At 49.3% G+C, this 21,395-nt stretch overlaps 2 protein-coding genes across 2 annotated transcripts in view; both read right to left on the bottom strand.

Moving 5' to 3' along the window:
- LOC311514127 (uncharacterized protein) lies at positions 1–16,585 on the bottom strand. The gene is made up of 4 exons (XM_084616535.1): positions 16,518–16,585; positions 13,522–13,734; positions 3,214–3,327; positions 1–2,882 (listed from the first exon to the last, which is right to left on the bottom strand). Exons 2-4 carry the CDS (start codon positions 13,667–13,669, stop codon positions 2,059–2,061), a joined length of 1,086 nt encoding a protein of 361 aa, XP_084472661.1. The 5' UTR covers positions 13,670–13,734; positions 16,518–16,585; the 3' UTR covers positions 1–2,058.
- The window catches only part of LOC311513974 (uncharacterized protein), a gene marked incomplete at its 5' end in the record, with an annotated part of 21,972 nt that continues 17,060 nt past the window's right edge, over positions 16,484–21,395 (bottom strand). The window contains one exon of the mRNA XM_084616190.1: positions 16,484–21,383. Coding sequence (XP_084472316.1) covers positions 19,837–21,383 — 1,547 coding nt within the window. The 3' untranslated portion in view covers positions 16,484–19,836. The remainder of the gene's footprint in view (positions 21,384–21,395) is intronic.

Here is a 21,395-nt window from a genome sequence, read left to right on the forward strand (position 1 = left end):
CCAACATTTATTAAGCTAGATTCTAATCACGTGGTTACAAAATTGCTAGTGCCTACTTATTTAAATGTAGAGATGTTACACACACAAACAAGTTACAAAACTGAAGCCACAATCCCAAAGAAAGAAAACAAAGTATAGAGCTCTATTTCAAAATATGTGTACACTAAAGATAGGAGATCAGGTGTGGGTGCTTCTTACCCTCCTTGCATCTCTCGATTCCAGCGGTGCCAGGCCAGGCTCGGTCACTCAATTCCGCGGAAAGACGAATAAGGGACAAGGCTTAGGGACCCTCTTAGCTGCAGAAGCCTTGGGAGGCTGTCACTTATCTGACCAGCAGATAGATAGTGAAAAGCACTCAAAAATCATGGTGCTGTAGGTCCCCTACTTATACCTCTGTACTCCTTTATTCTCTTTCTCCTTTCTTATGCCAAATTGAGGCTGGTCTGTCTGGGTGACGCCAGCTTTCGCAAGAGTAGTTTACACTTGCAAGGGAGAGAAACAATAAGTTTCGACTACTGGACATTTCTTTTATCAGGGTAAATATTTTCCCACCTAGGATGTTGGTGTGTGTGCATCACGCTATTTAGTAGGGGCTAAGAGCCATGTCTGTCACAGGGCCTCTGCCTGCTGTGAGCTTAATCGTCGTATCTGTTCCCAGAGGCACATTGTAGCAGCACACCTGTGCTTTCACAGCTTCAAAGGCTGGGCTGGAATATATGTTAAGTGCCCTGTTCCGGCTTCCTCCTGTGTTTCCAGCAATGCTGGTCTGAGGGGGGGGGCTGGCTGTCTGGCTACACCCAAGGAAAACCTCCCCAAAACCTCAACGTGGATCGGCAAGAGAACATTAACTGAGGGCTTGTCTACACTTGCAGTTGCTTTGCTGTAGCTATACCAAGAGGAGAGCGTCTCCCACGGGCATAGGTACGCCACTTCCCTGAAAAGCGCTGTCTACACTGGGAGTTAGGTCAGTATAACTACATTGCTCAGGGGTGTGGATTTTCCACACCCCGGAGCAATGCACTTACACTGACATGAGTTTGTTGTGTAGACCAGGGCTGGGACAACGCCAGGGGTTTAGATTTGAACTCGTGTTTTGATTTTATTGGAATTTGAAAGTGGTGTTGTCACTTAAAATACAAACAGTTTCTCAAGTGGCCAGACCATGACTTACTGGAGATGAGAAAAGGGCTAAACATTGATAAACAGAGAAATAGCGGGATTTAAAATTCTTGATATTCATAATTGGTCTGTTTGAAAACAGGTCCTTAAATGGCGTCTTCTAATGAACAGATCTGAATATTTTCTTCATTTTCATAGGGTTTAGCTACGATTTGTCACTTTGCCCAATTATAAACGGGCTGGTTATTTGTTAATAACCTACAGGGTACACCTGCCCTTAAAGCAAATTATTTTGCCCATTTATAAACATTCTTAGTTGTCTAAGGATATACCAGAGAACGGAATCCCCATAATTTTGAGAAACAATATACCTTGGTCTCAACGTACCTGGAGAAAAGTACCCCTGTAAAGCTGAGCCTACTCTAATAGGGTTAAAAACTCTCCACGGAGAGGCATACAAAAAAGATTGTAACAGAAATAACGTGGAAGCCAGTACCTTGAGTTGCAGTAAGATAAACAATTAGTCGAGCTCGCCTCCCCTCTCTCATTTCTCTAAGCCAAATGTTTGTTCGTAATTTTTAAAAGAAAATTACTTTGTTTCCAACAGTTGAAATCACCCCTTTCAGCCCCCCAGGAGAATGTAAGGAGGACAAACTCTGTGTAGCTCAGGCAGAAGCTGCTGCTGCTGGGCGGGGGCCAGACGGTGATGGGGAAAGAGCAAATCTCTCAGACTCACCCCAGTCAGCTTGCAGGTGGGGGGTGGGCTGGAGGAGAGACAGTATAAAAATGATGCCCGTGGACTTGAGGCCGAGATAGATTTGACCTCAGTGTGGCTAGTTGAGATCAGCTCTGTCGCCCGCACCGGGGGCGGATGGACATTCCTGGTAGGAGGGGGACACACTCCCATGACTAATGGGACAGAAGACTTGATAGAAAGGATCATGGGATTTGCCGGAGGGCAAGCTGTAAAAGCAAGCGACTCCCCTGCGAGACCACAGTGAGCGAATGGTGCAAACACCCTTTCAAGGCCACTCTGCGGGAGGCAAAACCTTTGTCCAGCCCTTTATATGGTTCGTCTCCCTTGGGGATCCGCTGGTGTTTAATGAGGGCTGAGCTCTGAGTGAAGCGTTTCCCGCACTCAGAGCACATATAGGGTCCCTCTCCCGTGTGAATTCTCTGATGTGCCACAAGGTTGGAGCGCTGTTTGAAGCTTCTCCCACAGTCGGCGCATTTATAAGGGTTCTCGCCGGTGTGCGTGCCCTGGCGTCGCATAAGGTGTGAGCTCACCGAGAAGCTTTTCCCGCACTCGGCACATTCATAGGGGGTCTCTCCTGGGTGGATCCTCTGGTGTGTAACAAGGGCTGAGCTCCGGTGGAAGCTTTTCCCACGCTCGGAGCGTTTGTAAGGTCTCTGCCCCGGGTGGAGTCTCTCGTGTATAAGAAGGTCTGAGCGGTAACTGAAGTTTTTCCCACACTCGGTGCATGGGTTTTTTCTCTTTGCCGTGGGGATTCGCTGCTGGGCTGTGATTGCTTTGAGGTTCTTGTGAGTTCGCTGACAATTAGTGGATTTATCCACTTTCTCCCGTGGCTGGTTTCCCTGTTGCTGCTCTGGCCTGTGCTGACTCTCACAAGCTTTTCCCTGCTCACAACGTCTGGACACATTCCCTGTGGATGTCCGCGATAATCCTCCATGTGCTTCCAGTTGCTCAGCGTCTTCCTCCTGAAGGTTCTGCTCCGCGTTCTCACCCACCATCGAATCACCTGCTGGGACAGCGAGAAAGAATCCAGCGATCAGTCATTCCCTGGGCCCAGCCAAAAGGGGAAAGGCTCGCGGGGCAACAAACCGAAGGAAGTGCTGTGGAGATTGAAAGAATTAGGAGCTGAATCCCTGACACTCCTCCCCTTAAGGGAGAGAGGCAGGGATCAATTCTGCCCTCACATCCCCTCGAACACTCAGGGGGAAGGGAGACCTGGGAGGGAGCTGCAGCCAGGCATCGGACTGGATAGGGAGGAAGCCATGAGCGATATCTGCCCCGAGGCTACGACACCTGCAGGAGACAATCCTGAGCTCAGAGAGTGGGTTTAATGAATTCACCCGTGCAGACGCCTCGCAGACTCTGTCTTTCCTTGGAGCCCTGGAGCTCCGGGACCCAGGGTTCTTCCCCTTTTCCCAGCTGGGAGATCACATCCGTTTTGGAAATTGGCAACCCTGTTCAAAGGGAAAGAAAACAAGTGAGACTGGGTGAATTCATGGGGCATTTGTAACCGGGAAAGTTCTACTGTTTTAACCCCGGGTTATTTCTAAACAGTAACATTCTGGGCCCAGCCCCCCAGGTAATCCAAGAGTATCTGTGCTCTGCTGAGAACACACACAGCCAGACACTCATCACGAAAGGGGGTTCCTAAAACTCAGAGACGGCATCTCTATGTCCCAGCCAGAGCGGGGAGTCACCCTGGGACTGCTTTATACTGACACAGAGAGGCCCCGTGGCAATGAGAGACTCACCAGGAAGCTGGGACCAGTGAGGATGGGTTGGTGGGTTTGGCGCAGTAAGGAACAGGGGCTTTCACTGAATGCAGCAGCTGAGGGCATGGGAGGCCAAGAAAGCCCCTTTTGAGGAATTAGGGAACATAGTGAGTCAGATGCAGTGGAAGGGATTCGGAAGATCCCCAAGTGTGTGGAGGAGGCTGGGGAATCAGTCACGATAAACTGGAGACTCATCTGCTGGGGATGACAGAGGAGAAAGACCTGGGTGTATTAGTCACTCAGAGGATGGATTATAAGACACCAATGTGAAAGGCAAAGGTAATCCTCGGCTATATCGGGGGAGGAACTGGTAATGAGCAGCTGAAAGTCAAGTGCATAAAGAAGCTGAAAATGGCTGAGAACTGAAAAAATTGGACGGCAAGAGATGGCAAATCTCCGTGATGATTGAACCTGGAGATCAACAAGACGAGCTCTCGTTGACCCTGTTAGCTGCTGCTGTCACATCAGCCTGATTCAACAGGCGTTTTAGGCTTCAGAGCGGTGTTTGGGGCTATTGTGCCTGCCGGTTGCGTTGTGTGGGGGTGATCTGGGCGTAGGAGGGGCTGGGCTGGGAAATTGGGGTTGGTTTGGGAAGGAGGTGGACGGCCGGTGCTTGCTGGGGTGAGGGGCTACGCATGTTTGGAGTTATTATGGGTGTGCGGTGTGGATTGGTGTGAGTGGTGTGTGCTGCGGTGAGGGGCTCTCACATTTCGGCACATTGCGGAGGCCGGCTGTGTAACTCTCTCACTGTTCGCCACAGTGCCGATTGCAAGCCTGGATAAAAAGAGGAGAATTCTTCAACCCACTCATGGAGAACTTTGCTGTACGTACTTTGTGAACTACAGGAAACTGTGTGACAAAGCTCTGTCCTTGCCTCCGTGGGTCCCACGTTTCCTGGCGGGTTTTGCTAGCCTCAGAGGCTCACTGTGACCCTCCACGTAACCCTTCTTTCTCTAGAGACAAGGGTCACAGTCTACTGAGCCGTTTTCATCATAAGCCAGCGAGGGAGGTGAGGAGAAGTTATCCTTCCTTGCACAGTCTCTGTTGTCTCCCAGTCTCAGTGATTAATCAGGGGGCAAAGGTGGCAGGCGGGGAGCCCGGGCCCACCCTCTACTCCGGGCTCCAGCCCAGGGACCCTAATAGTATCAGCTATGGTAGCTGACCTTTTAGAAACATGACCTGTACAATTCCCTGGGCTACTTCTCCCACAGCAGCCCTCACTTCCTCAAGCTCCACTTCACCCTTACCTCAGGGCCTCCTTCCTTGTGCCTGATACGGTGTGTACTACTCAGCCTCTCCAACAGCACGACTTCCTCCCACAGCTCCTGACATGCACCCCCACCTGACTGACTGGGAGGCTTTTAACTAGTTTCATCCAGCCCCTGATTGGCTTTAGGTGTCCCAATCAACCTAGCCTTGTCCCTGCCTTCTGGAAAGTTCTTAATTGGCCCCAGGTGTCTTAATTGACCTGGAGCAGCTTCCACTTCACTTATCCTGGTACCAGGGATTTGTTTAGCCTGGAGCTAATATATCTATCTATCTCCCACTACTTTTCTATAGCCATCTGGCCTTGCCCCGTCACAGCTGACACAGCTTCCACGAGAAATGAGAGAATACTTGGTGTCAGTGGGATGTGATGGACTGGGCGTGGGGAATTGTACATGTCATGTTTCTGTCTGAGGGGGCAACGATCTTATACTCAGCAGGATGAACCCATGACAGACGTGTAGGAATGACGCTGGGTAACATCACAACTGTCAAGGCTGAATCCCCACTCTGGCACTCCGAGTGCGGAAGCTGGGGGCCCGCAAGGATTCTAAAAATTCATACGGGCCTCTCCAGGCTGGTATTAAACTCCCAGGGTTACAGCTTCTCTCTGACCTTGGCTTGGTAAACGCTGCCACCACCCAAATGCAAAAAAAACCCTTTGAACCCAGGAGGGAGCACTTGGGAATTCCTCCCTGTGGGGTACCCGCAAGCCCTTTCACCCCCCCACTCCGGGGAAGAGTGGAGAAAGAAAACAAACAAAGGAAACCAGCTGTTGCCACCAGCTAATTAAACGACATGGGCACAAACCTCGGAGGACACAAAAACCCAAATCCTGTTCTTAAAAAAGGTAAATTTTATTCAAAACAAAAAGGAAGAAAATACACCTGAAACTTAGGCTTTTGCTAGATTTTAAAAGAGCAATTCCAAAAAATCAAGCACCCAAAACAGCGTCCTTGGGGGTCCATCTTAAAGTTTACAAGCAAACAAAAGCATCTGAGGTTAGCACAGAGGAGTCCACAAGCCAAAATAAAGAAATAAACCTGATCGCATCTAGGTAAACATTCCTTATCCCAATGATTCCTTCTAGGTATGGAAGATCACTTTTCATACCTGCTTCAAACCTTACACAGCATCCCTGCTTACAGCATTGCTGCTCCATGTCCTTGCAGCCCAGAGAGAACAACCAACAAAGGGAAAGTTTCTTTCCCCGTTTTAAAAAGTTCTAGCCTTCCTCTTGGCTCTTTTGGTCAGGTGCCCGCTTTCTTTTCTTTATCTGGGGGACTTTGGAAGCCATTGCGTGACAGACCAACAACCACCAGCCTGCAAACAAGACCTGTCAAGTGTACAGTAATCCAGATATCTGCCCCAGGTGTAGAACTGATCAATGAAATTGTTTTTAATTGTTCACTTTATTAATAAAACTTCATAAGTAAAGTTTTATGAATGAAACAACATTCATTCATAAAACCAGGTACCCCGAGAACTGGCTAATTGAGTTTCACTTTCAATCCAATTGCTGCTTAAATCACTGAAACTTGCACTGTTTCACCATTGTAATGTCTGCTCCCTGTTTGTCATTCATTATATTTGTCTATATTGGAACGTCTGCTCCCTGTTTGCCATTCCTGACACGTGTCCATGTTGTAACTCAAACTCCATTTTAAAATGCTCACTTCATTTTTGCAAAACCCTGCTGTAATCTTATTAGTTTGCTGTGTGAATGAGGTACGTATGGGTGCTGGAATCAACCTCCAGCCCCAGCCGGCCCTGATGAAATCAAGTGTGAACACCAAGGGCTGAAGATGCAGACAACAGCCCTGACAAAGCAAGAAGAGCCCACCCTCAAAAGAAAAGGACAAAAGTACAATGGAAGGAAGATCAAAGCCAGGTCCCAGGCTGAAAGTCAGGTCTGCAATTGACGGGTGACCAGTCACACCGGCCCCAGAGGCAGCCGGACACAGCAAGACCTGTAGACTCTGGATTCAAACTAAAGCCTACAAAAAGGATGGATGAGATGGAAGACTTTGGCGGGTAACATTCTGCTGCCAACATGGAAGGGCATCGGTGCATGCCCAACAGAGCCCCAGCCCTTCCTTGTGCCCGGCTTTCCTGGCCAGTGAGCCGCCACCAGCTACGAACCTAAGCCACGAACTCAAGCTCCATTCAGGACTGGGAACTATCTAGCAGCGGTAGAAGTTTTGGTGTGTGTATATAGGTATTAGATTTTAGTTATTGGTCTTAAATCAAATCGTGTTATTATAATAAACGTGACACCTTGTCTTGTCCCCTGAAACGATCCTGTCCAGTTTTGTCTGTGTAACACAGGAAATGCAGCAGATGACGGCGAAAAGGGTATACTCCACCAGCAGCAGTTCAGCAAGTGCCGGCTTGTGTGCCCAGCCATGACATTAAGTTAATGATAGGGGACTTCAATGCACAAATGGGCAACAACGCTACCTGCTGGGAAGCAGTTACGAATGGCGCTTGAATCTCCCTGGCACAAACAGCCTGTAGACAGGAGACAGTCTTTTTCAGCACAAGAGGATTTGGACGCTCGCAGGGAGATCAGCCCACAGTGCGACTGTCAATCGGAGAGAACATGTGGGTATATCCCAGGGTTGGGCATTTGCTCAGGGGGGTGCCTGAGTCAGCAGATGGGGTCTCAGAGCATTATCCTTTAGCGGCTATGTTACAACTGAAACTCAAACAGATGATGAAGAGAGACAAAAGGCGAGTTGGAGCGATAGAGGAGTGCCGGGTCCAAGAAAGACGGGGGAGGTTCCAGATTGCATTCAGCAACTGGGCCGGTGTTTTACAGGAGCAGGCTGATCAAAAGTCTGTAAGGCAGATGGTTGAACGGAAAAAGGGCAGTAGACAAGACGGCAGTGGGCCACCGAAGAGGCCAGAAGAAGGTGGAACGTGGGCATTGATTGACGAGGGGCCAAAAAGGAACCGTGCAAGAGGCAGACCTTAGAGGCGAACGTGAGGGAAAAGGGCAAAAGACGAAAGCTGAGAGGCACGCAAGACAGAAGTGCCTGGGTCCCGGTGAAAGCTGTGGAGGCAGAAGCAGCGGCAGAGAGGAGAGATTTCCAGCAGCTCTAATAAATAGTGGAAGACAGCTCAGGAAAAATCAGACCCCCAGAGGCGATGCCCATCAGCGACTCTCATGGACAGATAGTTAAAATGCACGAAGAACAAGTCAGATGATGAAAAGTGCAAGTCCATTCCAGATTAAACTGCCCGGAGCCAAAGATCATGCCCAGGTTTCAGAGAAAGGCCAGTGCTAAGTGGGCACTAGACGAGGGACCAGTAACACCCAAGAAGTGAAAGCAGGAACCACAGGGCTCCAACAGGAGAGAGCTCCCAGGGTGGACAGAATTCAAGAAGCGGTACTGAGTTCGAATTGAACAGCTAACCAAACTAACCAAATAAGGGTGAAGGAGAAAGTGCCCCATGACTGGAAACGTGGCGTCATTGTGACGGTGCCGAAAAGGGGGATCTTAGCGCACAAACTAGAGCGGTGTCAGGCTGTTATTAATCCTGGCTACCGTCCTGCTGGACTGAATTAAGGAGGGCGGGAAAGAAGCATTGTGAGCAGAGGGGCTGGGGTCCAGCCAGCCAGACCATTTGGGAACAGATGTTCGTTCCTCAGCTGTTCATCGAAAAAGCTGCGGCAGCGTAGTCAACTTCAAGAAAGCGTTTGATGGGGTCCGCAGAGAGACCTTGAGGAACATAGACAAGCTGAGCTACGTAAGGAGGAGTTTATATGACGGATGTACAGCAGAACCTCAGAGCTACGAACACCTCCGGAAGGGAGGTTGTTTGTAACTCTGAAATGTTCGTAACTCTGAACTAAACGCTAGGGTGGTTCTTTCAAAAGTTTACAGCGGGACATTGACTTAATACAGCTTTGTAACTTGACGGTGGAGAAGAAAATTACTGCTTTTCCCCCTTACTTTTTCAGTAGTTTATGTTTAACACGGCACAGTACTGTATTTGCTTTTTTTCTTTTTTGCTCGCTGCTGCTGCCTGATTGTGGACTTCCGGTTCCAAACGAGGTGTGTGGTGACCGGCCAGTTCGTAACTCAGGCGTTCGTAACTCTGAGATGAGCAGTGGGATTGGATGCAGGCTTTGGTGCATGGCTCCATATTGTGAGAGGGGTGAGATGAGGGGTGTGTCTCATCACCAATCCTCTTTCCATTCGCTAGAGAGTGGCTGACGAAGCCGGCAGCAGAAGGCATTATGGACCGTGTCCGATGGGTTGGCGCAGACGAGTTACACAACTTTGACTTTAGAGACTAATAAAGCTCACGAAAGCTCATGCTCAAACAAATTGGTTAGTCTCTAAGGTGCCACAAGTCCTCCTGTTCTTTTTGCGGATACGGACTAACACGGCTGCTCCTCTGAAACTTTGACTTTGCTGAGGACGTTGCTTTACTAAGTTTGACATGGAACAAAATGGTCAACCAGGGCAATCAAAAATTAGATTGCAAGTAAATGCTGGGAAAACCAAGATGGTGAAGGACGGAATCTGGACAACAGGTGCAAAGGGGCAGGTGACTGGCAAAGAAACCTAACCAGTCGAAGAGCTTTGCTCTCGGGGGAGTGTGGGGACATCTGAAGGTGTCGGCACTGGAGGTATTCGTGCAAGCTGAGGAAAAGCAAACGCCGCTTTTGGAAGGATTCACAACATCTGGTCAAACAGAGGATCAGCGTCACAGAACCATAGGGCTAGAAGGGACCGCAAGGCTCATCTAGTCTAACCCCCTGCCAAGGCGCAGGATTTGTTGTGTCCAAGCCAGCCAAGACAGATGCTGTCCAGCCTCCTTCTGTAAACCTCCGGTGAAGGAGCTCCCGGGGCCTCCCGAGGAGTCTGTTCAGCTGTCCTGCTGTCCTCACCGTTATCTGCTGAGCTGTCGTTTGAACCCGTCGCCTCTTGTCCTGCCCTCGGTGGCAAGAGAGAACAACTTTTCTACATCTCTTTTACAGCAGCCTTTCAAGTATTTGAAGACCGCTATCACATCCACCCTTAATCTCCTCTTTTCCAACCTAAATGTACCGAACCCCTTCGGCCTTTGCCCATCGGGCTTGCATTCCACCCCTTTGATCACCTTTGTCACTCACCTCTGGATCCTTTCCACTTCCCCCACATCCTTTCTATACATCGGTGACCGAAGCTGGACACGGTGCTCCGGCTGAGACTGAACCCACGCTGAGTAGAGCAGTACTATCATCTCCAGTGATCCACCACAACTCCCGGATCCTTCTCAGAGCCCTCAGCGCCCCCCCGGCCCACTGTCCCATCTCCAGCCAGGGCCAGCGAAAGGAGATAAAAAGACCGCCCGGAATACACTGGGGGAAAAAAATCCCTTCCTGACCCCTGCACGGGGCCATCTGAAACCCTGAAGCATGAGATTCTTAGTAACTAACATAAGACATAAACCAGAAGTGAGCCCCAGGGCTTCCGAGCTCTGTCCCCCACAATCTCAAGCAGCCCTGTTAGACAATCACACGCAGACATTAGTCTGGCTCTTAACACTAAGTTGTTTGGCCCCCCACCTCCCACTCCTACTGGGAGCCAAGAAGGTGGGGCAGGTAGCTGGGACAGGTGCACTGCAGGGAAGATGGGATACATATAAGCAAATATTGAACTAGATACTTGAGGGAGGAAAGAGAAAGTGAAGAAGACTGAGGAAGAACTGGCAGAAGTCAGCGACAGAGGAAATTGAATAAGAACATTAGAACGGCCATACAGCGTCAGACCCATGGTCTATCTAGTCCAGTGTCCTGTCTGCCGACTGTGTCCAGAGCCAGGAGCTTCAGAGGGAATGAACAAAACAGGGAATTCCTAGTGATCCATCCCCTGCTATCCAGTCCCAGCTTCTGGAAATTGGAGGTTTAGGGACACCCAGAGCATAGGGTTGTATCCCTGACCATCTTGGCTAATAGCCATTGAAAAATGTATGCTCCATGAGTTTATCTAATTCTTCTTTGAACCTAGTTATATTTTTGGCCTTCACAACAGCCCCTGGCAAGGAGTTCCACAGGTTGACAGGGTGTTGGGGGAAGAAATACTTCCTTTGGTTTGTTTTAAACCTGCTGCCTATTCATTTCATTTGGTGATCCCTAGTTCTTGTGTTATGAGAAGGAGTAAATAACACTTCCTGATTTACTTTCTCCACACCAGTCCTCTTCAGTCTCTCTCTCGCTCCTGTTTCCTTCCGCCCTCAAGATGCAAAACTTGGTCACCACCCCATTCTTGGAGGCTCTTTCTCCCCATCACAGAACCAGCTCTGGCAGGGCCAGAAAGGCTGGATGCCAGTCAGGAAAATAAGCTTTATCCGCAACAAGTTATTGGACCCCATACAGGGTCAGTGGGAGAAATTTAAGGGCCTGGGTGAAGCCGGTCAGATTCGCTGATGGAATCATCCCTTTTGGCCTTAATCTTAATGATGACTGCAGCTCTGGGGTGTCCTCCCAGATACACGAGGAGCAGAGATGGGGGAGGAGGAAGGGCTCACTGTGCAGTCAATTTCCTGCCTGTCCTCAGCGCTTTCCCTGAGGTCTCTCTCAATCACCTGGACTCTCTGATCAGGAGTTCCTGTCAGCAGCGTCTGGGGCTAGTCCTAGCTGGCGACCGTCCCCACCTTGGCAGGGCTTAGAGGGAGCTTTAATGAAGGTCAGCACAGATCTGGCTGTTTCTCTGCAGGCAGCGTCAGGAATAAATCAATGGGAACATGGGGCTTCCGTCTGATAAAAGATTGATACAAGCAAGCGTGCTCTTCTCTAAAACTACTATTTATTAGATATTAAACGCACACACACATGCACGCAGTAGGTTTAGGACAACCCAGATAAAGTTAACCACAGTCTGAGATGGTTTTGAGTGATCACCAGCCGGGCTTCCAGGGGCCCTCTTTCCATCCAGCTGATGCGGGGTTTAGATGCCAGCTCCTTGCCCTAAGAAAAGCTCCCTCGGACTTCTCCAAGGCGCTTACTTTCACCTAATCTTTTATGGCAAACTCTAACAAAGCACATAACCTATAGACTCCTCTACTGGGTCACCAATTCTCCTAATTTCAACCAACTGCTCGTTATCTCAAAACACTTCTAGTATTTCTAGCCATAACAACAATACGTCAGGGGCACTTCAAACCCAGGTCGCTGTGTTCACTTCCATAACTTTCTGTCCCATCCTCCCATTCTGGTTAACAGACTGCAAGCCTGCCGCTGTCTGACCTTGTCTCACGAAGGCCTAAGATCATTCCTACCTAGGTGGTATTAGGGTTTCAGCCACAAAATCGCTGACGGCCGGGCTGTCACGTCCAGGGTATACGCAGGGCTGTCAAATTCCAGGGTAACAATCCTAGCGGATAATGATCGGGCCTTTACCACCTGGCACAACGGAGCTCTCTACAAGAAGGGTAAAGCTCATAAGAACGGCCAGATTGGGTCTTCTGACAGCAGCCGGTGCCAGGTGCTTCAGAGGGAATGAACAGAACAGGGCGATCATCGAGTGACCCATCCCTTGTCATCCAGTCCCAGCTTCTGGCAGCCAGAGGTTTAGGGACCTCTGGAGCAGGGGGTTGTATCGCTGACCATCTTGGTTAATAGCCATTGATGGACTCCTCCTCCATGAAATTATCTTTTTTTTTTTTTTAACCCAGCTCATCTGTGCGGGAGACAGAGCTTTCTCTGAGACTCTGGAATGGACTCTCCTAGGAACTAAGGACCATCTCACACCTCACCACCTTCCACGCTGAAGGCAAGGTGCATTTATTTTCTAAATGTTGTCTCCTCTAACGGCAAATATGTACCAAGGAGTCTATTTGGAACCACCACCAGAAAGCGTCACAAGCAGACAGCCCTACCAAAACGAGCCGCTCCGGTGCACAAGCTTCTCCCGCAGGGGAGAGGACAAGACAACCAAGAACAACGTGAAACTGAAAGGAGAGTGAAAGGTATTCAATCAGGCTGATACAATTTCACGTACCATGGTGTTGTGTGCAGTACAAGGACCTAACAGAACAGAGATCCTGCACCTCAATCCCATAGCAATAACCAGAGACCTCTGATGGTAGCATCTAATGAAACCACTTCCCCACAGAGCCAGAGGCTGGTCACTGGGGGGAGCCTCTTCCCACCTCTCCTGACCTCCACATCAGCACCACTTTAAAAAGGGAAAAGGAGGGGTTATGGGGCTGGATGTCTCTCGGACAGTGGGGAGGGGTGGGGCAGGAGGGACTAGGTCCGGAGGCCCCTTGCTGGAGGCTCCATGGCCCTGCATCACCCTGCCCCAGAAAAGAGCAGCGAGAAGTCCTCCGGGCAGCCTAGAGTGACTGCAGAGGCGTGGCCAATCAGAAGGGGTGATGGAGCGACCAATCCGGGGCCAGAGGGCCCTATATAAGACAAGCAGCAAGGTCAGTGCGGGCAGGCGGATGCCAGGGGGACTGTGCGCAGAGCCTGGCCAGGCCAGGCCAGGCCAGGCCAGGCCAGGCCAGGCCAGGGAGGGTACTGAGATGGGCCCCACAGGTCTGGTTGAAGTGGCTGGGTGGGAGTGCAGCTTCTGGCATGGGGCAAACTCAGCCTGGCATTAATGGGTTCACCTTCTTTCTTCCCTGACTGCCTCTCGTAGGCTTTCCCCTGCTCACGATTCTGGGAAACCTTCCCTTTATATCTTCCTGCCAATCTCCCATGTGGTTCTTCTGGCTCGGCTTTTCGCGGCTGAGGCGTCCCCCCCTCGTTCTTGCTCATCCTCCCGTCTCGGCTGCTGGGATGCGGGGAGGAGGGTTGCTCCCTGTGCCGAGGAGAAAGGAAACCTTGGCAAGTTGGGAAGAAACCAGATTAAATGGTTGGAGAGATGGGAGAAAAAACAACAGGACTTGAACCCACCAAACTGTGCCCCAGAGGGGAAGAGAGGAGGGGACCAATTCTGCTTCCACCTCCCATCTGAAAACTCAGGGGGAAAGGAGGTCAGAGAGGGAGCTGCTGCCAGGTGTCAGTGAGGATGGATGGGAAGCCATGAGCCATATGGATAGCACCTCTGAGGGGGACAACCCTGAACTCCGAGAGCTCCCAGGGTCCCGGCTGTTTCCTGGAGGCCCTGAGATTTTTTTGGAAGGGGGTTTAACTAATTTCTTACCTGCCCATGCCCTTCTCAGCATCTCCCTTTCCTCATAGCCCTGGAGATGCTTCGGGTGACCCCTAGCCCTTGTGAGTGCAAAGGGGGGTAAATAACACTCCCTCATTCATTTTCTCCACATGACTCATGGTTTTATAGATCTCGATCATATGCCCCCCTCAGTTGTCTCCCTTCTGAGGTGACCATTTCCGGTTCTTTTACTCTCCCCTCGCGCAGGCGTTTTCCGTACCCCTAATCACATTTGTTGCCCTTCGCTGTTCTTTTTCCAGTTCTGACGCATCTTTGTGGAGGTGGGCCAGGCTGTATTCAAGCTCATTTCTAAGCAGGGAAATCCTGGGGACAGCTCCTCTGGTGTTCCATATTTAATTATCTGCATCTCATCATCCAAGGGACACCTAAACCACCTCTCTGTCCCAGAATGTAGCGACTCCAACCAGAGGGGGAACTTCCCTGGGTCACCATCTTACTGACAGAAGGGACCAGTGAAAATGAGACAATCCAAGGGAAGCCAGGGGTCAGGGAGCGTGAGCAAGTGGGATTCAGCCTAGTAATGCATGGTAAGGGGGTCAGCAGTATCTCAGGGGGGATTAGATGGCAGGAAAGCACCTTGTGGGAAATCAGAGAATCTAATGAGTCAGGTGCAGTGGGAGGGAGTGTCAAAATCCCCCAGCCCTAGGGACAAGGCAAGGGAATTAGCCCCGATAATTCAGGAGCAACAGAATCTACGAGTGCTCGATGCCCAGAGGTCACCCAAATGGGACAGGGAGGAGGGCGAGGCCGCTCGTTGCGGTTCGTCCGGGGCAAGGCACTCATCCTGGGGGCGAGAGTTAACAGTGGAACAGGGGTGTCCTGCCTTTCAGGGGAGCGCCTGTGCGCTGGGCTAAAGAGGGATTCTCCTGCTGTCTGTGGCCCAATTAATACTGAATTTATTCCATTAGTTAATTCAAGTGGCATGACGCCAACAAGGAAGATTGAGAGCCCCTCACACCTGGAGTCAAGCAGGGAAGCCACTAGGCTCCTGGAGAGGGGTTCCCATCTATGGATCACACGCAAGGGGCGGGGAGGGATAGCTCAGTGGTTTGCGCATTGGCCTGCTAAACCCAGGGTTGTAAGTTCAATCCTTGAGGGGGCCATTTAGGGATCTGGGCTGAAAATTGGGGATTGGTCCTGCTTTGAGCAGGGGGTTGGACTAGACGACCTCCTGAGGTCCCTTCCAACCCTGATATTCTGTGAGTCTATGACCGGTGATGGGGAAATTCAGGGGTAAGGGGAAATCCCTGGCCCCTTCCATGCCCTGTTGCTGGCAGAGAAGGGCCACCCCGTCTCCACCCCAGAAGCAGCTGTGTCTCAGGACTCCCCCAAACAGCCCCCACTAACCCCCTGCCCATTTGGGGGAATGATTCAGGACAATTCCCCACAATCGCTGCATATCAAATGGGTGGGGGAATCCCCCCACATCAGAGATGATTTGAAATGGACATTTTGAGAACTGGGGAGAGAAATGGGGCAAACCCAGAGAAGGGGAAGCGAGAAAAGGTAGATAGTTTGAGAGAAAAGGGGGGAAGCTACATGGATTTTATACACATTTTAGTTAGGGGGGACAGGGGCAAAACTGGGGGAGAATTTTATTATTAGTATTAGAGAGAGAGAAGAGGCAAAATCTGAAGGGACTTTATGGCCCCCTTTCTCTCCCTGATTTCCAACAGAGACAGGGAAAGACACCGCATTTCCCCCAGTCCCTCCCCTGTTTTTCATCCCTTCACCGGGGCCTAGTGGGAGTCACACTAGCTACAGCTGAGGAACCAGGCAAGCGGACAGCTGGCCCAGCCCTCCATGCTAGTAGCTTTCTCACATATAGGGAGACGAATCAAGGTTGGAATTGATGTCATGACTTCTTTCCCAGAGGGGCTCAGTCTCTCTAAGGCCTGAGGGTTAAATGGCCATGTGCTACCAGTTACCCTCCTCAAAAGGGGGTGTCAGCACCCATAACAAGAACGGGTAGCAAAAATATGTAACAGAAAACCTGCATGATGCATCCCTCACGCTGCTTAAAAATAAATGGAGACATCCTCTGACAGATGTCCTGTCTTTCCTTGGCAAATAAGAGAAGGGAGGAACTCAGTGACCCTTACAGTCTAACTGGGCAAAAAGTTATCCACCTTGTTTCCTCGAGTCGTTTTCCTTTTAATAGAAATTGATTTTGAAGCTCATCAAAATAAGTTCTGCTTGAAATACAAAAAATGAAAATCTGTACTGGGCCAATATTTGGTTCTGCAGTATTTCTCACACACGTTCTCCCACCCTAACCATTGAAGTGAGGTTTTCTATCAGAAATCCTGATGCAAAAGGGAGTATATTACATCAAATAAACTTTTCAGGATTAGCCACTGTTTTCCGCATTACTAGCAAACAAAACACAGGACAACTTCCAGTTTTCCAATATAATTAAGGTTGTCACACCTGGTTAACACAGGTAGCCTGATTCCGGGATAAGGGACTTCTCTTCTGGTCAGATCAATTGGTGACCCTATAACAATAATACACAACTCTCTATAATCAGGTAACATATTCAAAGATCACAAAAACTTGCCCTACGTCTTAGTTTTCCTTTAATTAGGACAGTCACTAAGTGAACCTTTGAGTCAAGTTGTGGTCCCACTCATGGGAGTTCGCAGATCTCCAGATCTTCTGCGGTGGGTGTTGGTGCCAAGGGGTCTCCTCTGGGGGAATGTTTGCATCATGAGAAAAAACACCTTCCTTGTATTTTCACACTTTTTAATCTTTCAAAGTAGGAGGGCGTAGAGGAGAAAGGTTGCAAACGCACACAACACAAGAGCAAAACCAAAATCTGGTCTACGCTGCAGTCCTATACTGGTATAACTGCATTGCTTCGGGGTGTGAAAAATCCACACCCCTGAACGATTTAGTTATACTGACCTAACGCCCCATATAGACCACACCGTGTTGGCAGGAAAGCGTCTCTTGCTGACATAGCTCCCACCTCCTGGGGAGGTGGATTAACTGAGCGGATGTGAGAGCTCTCAGAGCTTCTTCCTTACAGCACTGCAGATGCAGCATTGTAAGTGTAGACAAGCCCTAAGAGACAAAAACAGAGAATCAGGACCCAACATGTGTGTATCCTGCAGTCTGAAATTGGAGCCTGACACATGCATTCCCTCACTGGTTACCGTTATTTCCACTGCGTGAAAGTCCTCGTTACCCACTCAGGCAGCCAGTTTGGGATCCACGGGAAAGGAATGTCCTCTAAAGAACTCTCTCTCTTTCTCTGCCTCATTCAACTTTGGAGCCAAACAGTGAAGGATGATTGTGCTCCATCTAACCATGGGATCCTTTGGGACTGTAACCAGTGACACAGAACTAGGGAGTGGTGTTCTACAAACGATTTTCCTTGGGCTGTTGATTATCATAGTTTCCTTTTATTGGGGTGAAAACCAAGAACTGGGGGTGTACTATTTCTAACCCACTTTTTTCTAAATCATTGGCCTGGATTATGGCACATTTACACGTCTCTGAAGTAGAATCTACCAAACCACGCAAAAAAATCAACAATGTTAGTGCGGAACGGCTTCCCCAAACATGCCCCATTGGTGAGGCCTCATCTGGAGTACTGTGTCCAGTTTTGGGCCCCACACTTCAAGAAGGATGTGGATAAATTGGAGAGAGTCCAGCGAAGGGCAACAAAAATGATTAGGGGACTGGAACACATGACTTATGAGGAGAAGCTGAGGGAGCTGGCATTGTTTAGCCTGCAGAAGAGAAGAATGAGGGGGGATTTGATAGCTGCTTTCAACTACCTGAAAGGGGGTTCCAAAGAGGATGGCTCTAGACTGTTCTCAATGGTAGCAGATGACAGAACGAGGAGTAATGGTCTCAAGTTTCAGTGGGGGAGGTTTAGATTGGATATTAGGAAAAACTTTTTCACTAAGAGGGTGGTGAAACACTGGAATGCGTTACCTAGGGAGGTGGTAGAATCTCCTTCCTTAGAGGTTTTTAAGGTCAGGCTTGACAAAGCCCTGGCTGGGATGATTTAACTGGGAATTGGTCCTGCTTTGAGCAGGGGGTTGGACTAGATGACCTTCTGGGGTCCCTTCCAACCCTGATATTCTATGATTCTATGATTCTATGCCCCAATATTCTTTAATTAGGTGGCACCGTCTAGACTAGGAACTAGATACAGGCCTGGATCAGAATCTCTGTAAGTTACCAGAGGTGACATTTCTATTCAAAAATGGCTATTTTTCTGCAGCGATTCCATTTTTAACACTTGTTTCATTTTATACACATTTGTGGCTCCTACAAAGGATAAATTCAACAAAACCCCCCATTTCTATTTCTTCCACACACTGTATTGTGAAGGGCAGCATTTCCCATATCATAGGAAAGATCTTCTGTAGAGCCTAGGTTACAAATGCTCTGGGTACCGAATACATGGGCATTTTGCCTGGTTCCAAGTCACTTAGTGTGGAATTCTCTCCCCAGATCATCTGAGACAATATTGACTTAAACAATGGAACTACACTGTGATCAGATGCACGTCCTTCTGTTCAGTCTGCTGTTGTTCACCATTTCCGAGTGGAGAGTTCAAATCACGGCTGTTTCTTTGTTAGCACATCCAGTAAATGGGAGAGTTCTCTCCTGTTGACAGAACTGCATTTGAACTTTCTCCACGTCATCAGGGAGAGGTGGGGAAAAAGCAACGCTGAAGTGAGAAGTAATGACTTTAGCAAATCATCATTTGTCTCAAAGTCTCTGGTAAATTTGAGCTACATCCTGTCAAACTAAACTAATATCCCATTGGGCGACTAAACATTCTTCAGGAGAGATAGAAACCCATGTCACAGAGAGATAGACTACATGACAACGAAAGTGTCAAGGGAAAATCCAGAGCAGGTTACACCTAATAACTCAGAATCAAGACAAGATTCTCCCATGACATTCTCCTCTGATCCATTCAAACCTGCTTCACTCAGCACTGTCTCGTTTTTGAGTGACGTTATATACAAAAGTTTTAGCATCCTCACAATGGGGGTGGGGGGAGGGGAGGAACAGCCCCCTTGCCAGAAGTGGCTTTGCCAATAGATGGAAACTGGAATTTAAACCCCAAATGTCCCACTGTCTTTGGGAACCATTTGAAGTCCCCTTCCAGGTCTTTGACACTTTCATCTCCAGCCATAGCGATTTAGGATTAAAGAAGTCAAAGCGTCATCTCCAAGCGCAGACAGCTGGGAACACTGCATCAGACGGCACTTTGAGAAGTGGAGAGCTAGAATATGAAGAAGATAAACTCTGCATGGCTCAAACAGGAGGTAACCGTTCTGGAGTGATGGCGAAGGAGGGAATCTCCCCATCTCCTTCCAGTGTCACAGAGGCTGAAATGACACTTCCCCCCCCCGCAGCTCCTGCTTTTCGCAATATTTAAATATATTTTAAATGAAAATAAAAACTGTCCAAAAGTAACTGCTCCTCAGTACAACCCAGAGCAACCTGTATCATTGGAGACTCTAACAGGACCTTTGCCATAGGTGGAACCGTCTAAATGTGATGCTCCCTGGTTCCTGGGAGGAGGGACGCACTCCCATTACTCGTGGGACAATGGAGTGGAGAGCAAGGTTCACCTCAACCCAGGATGAATGGCAAAAGGTCAAAATGGGCAACTCGTCTGGACAAGCTGCGGGATAACACTGATGCCAACGGTTCAAACAGCCTTACAGGTTACTACGTGGGAATTAGCAAAAGAAAAAAAAATGGCTAGATAGCCCTAGAGGTTTTTATGGTGTTTCTCTCCCTTGCAGATTCTCTGATGAGACATAAAGGCTGAGCGCCGAGGGAAGGTTTTCCCGCACTCGCCGCATTCATAGGGTTTGTCTCCTGCGTGGATTCTCCGATGCTTAAGAAGGGTTGAGCTCTCAGTGAAGCTTTTCCCGCACTCACATTGGTAGAGCCTTTCTGCCGTGTGGATTCTCTGGTGCGTTATAAGGTTTGAGCTGTGAGTGAATCTTTTCCCGCACTCGCCGCATTCGTAGGGTTTCTCCCCTGTGTGGATCCTCTGATGTGTAATGAGGTTTGAGCTCCGAGTGAAGGTTTTCCCGCACTCAAAGCATACGTAGGGTCTCTCTCCCGTGTGGATTCTCTGATGATTGAGAAAGGCGGAGCGGTCAGTGAAGTTTGTCCCGCACTCACAGCATTCGTAGGGTCGCTCTCCCTTGTGCATTCTCTGATGTGTAGTAAGTTCTGAGCTCTGAGCGAAGCTTTTCCCGCACTCACAACACTGGTAGGGCCTCTCCCCGGTGTGGATTCGCTGATGCTGAATAAGGTTTGAGCTGGCAGTGAAGGTTTTCCCGCACTCGCAGCATTCATAGGGTTTCTCCCCTGTGTGGATTCTCTGATGCGTAATCAGGTGTGACCGTCGAATGAAGCTTTTCCCGCACTCACAGCATACATAGGGCCTCTCCCCTGTGTGAATTCTCTGGTGTGTAGTAAGATCTGAGCTCTGAGTGAAACTTTTCCCGCACTCACTGCATTCATAGGGCCTCTCCCCGGTGTGGATCCTCTGATGCTGAATAAGGTTTGAGCTGGCAGTGAAGGTTTTCCCACACTCACCGCACTCATAGGGCCTCTCCCCGGTGTGGATTCTCTTATGCGTAATCAGGTGTGACCGTCGAATGAAACTTTTCCTACACTCACGGCATTCATAGGGTCTTTCTCCCGTATGGATTCTCTGATGTGTAGTAAGGTCTGAGCTCTGAGTGAAGTTTTTCCCACACTCACTGCACTCATAAAGTTTCTCACCTGTGTGGATTCTGTGATGTGCCATAAGGTTTGAGTTCGGATTGAAGGCTTTCCCACCCTCACGGTATTCATAGCGTTTCGCACCTGTGTGGATTCTCTGATGCGTAATAAGGTGCGAATGCCAAATGAAGGTTTTCCCGCACTCACAGCATTCAAAAGGTCTCTCTGCTCTGTGTGTTCTCTGATGTTTAGTAAGGGATGAGCAGTCCCGAAAGTTTTTCCCACACTCAGTGCATGTATTTTTTTTCGTTCCCCTGAGGATTTTTTGCTGGGCTGTGGTTTCTTTAAGGTCCTTGTGTGTTCCCTGACAGTAAATAAATGTACTCAATTTCTCATCTGGCTGGTTTCCCTGCTCTCTCTCTGGTCTGTGCTGAATCTCACAGGCTGTTCCCTGCTCACGACTCCTGGACACATTCCCTTTCGATCTTTGCGATAATGCTCCCTGTGATTCCACTTGCTCAGCATCTTCCTGCTGAGAATTCTGCTCCTCATTCTCACTCACCATCCCAGCACCTGCTGGGACAGAGA

Source organism: Lepidochelys olivacea (assembly GCF_965140295.1).
Source record: "Lepidochelys olivacea isolate rLepOli2 genome assembly, chromosome: 28".
NCBI classification, from domain to species: Eukaryota; Metazoa; Chordata; order Testudines; family Cheloniidae; genus Lepidochelys; species Lepidochelys olivacea.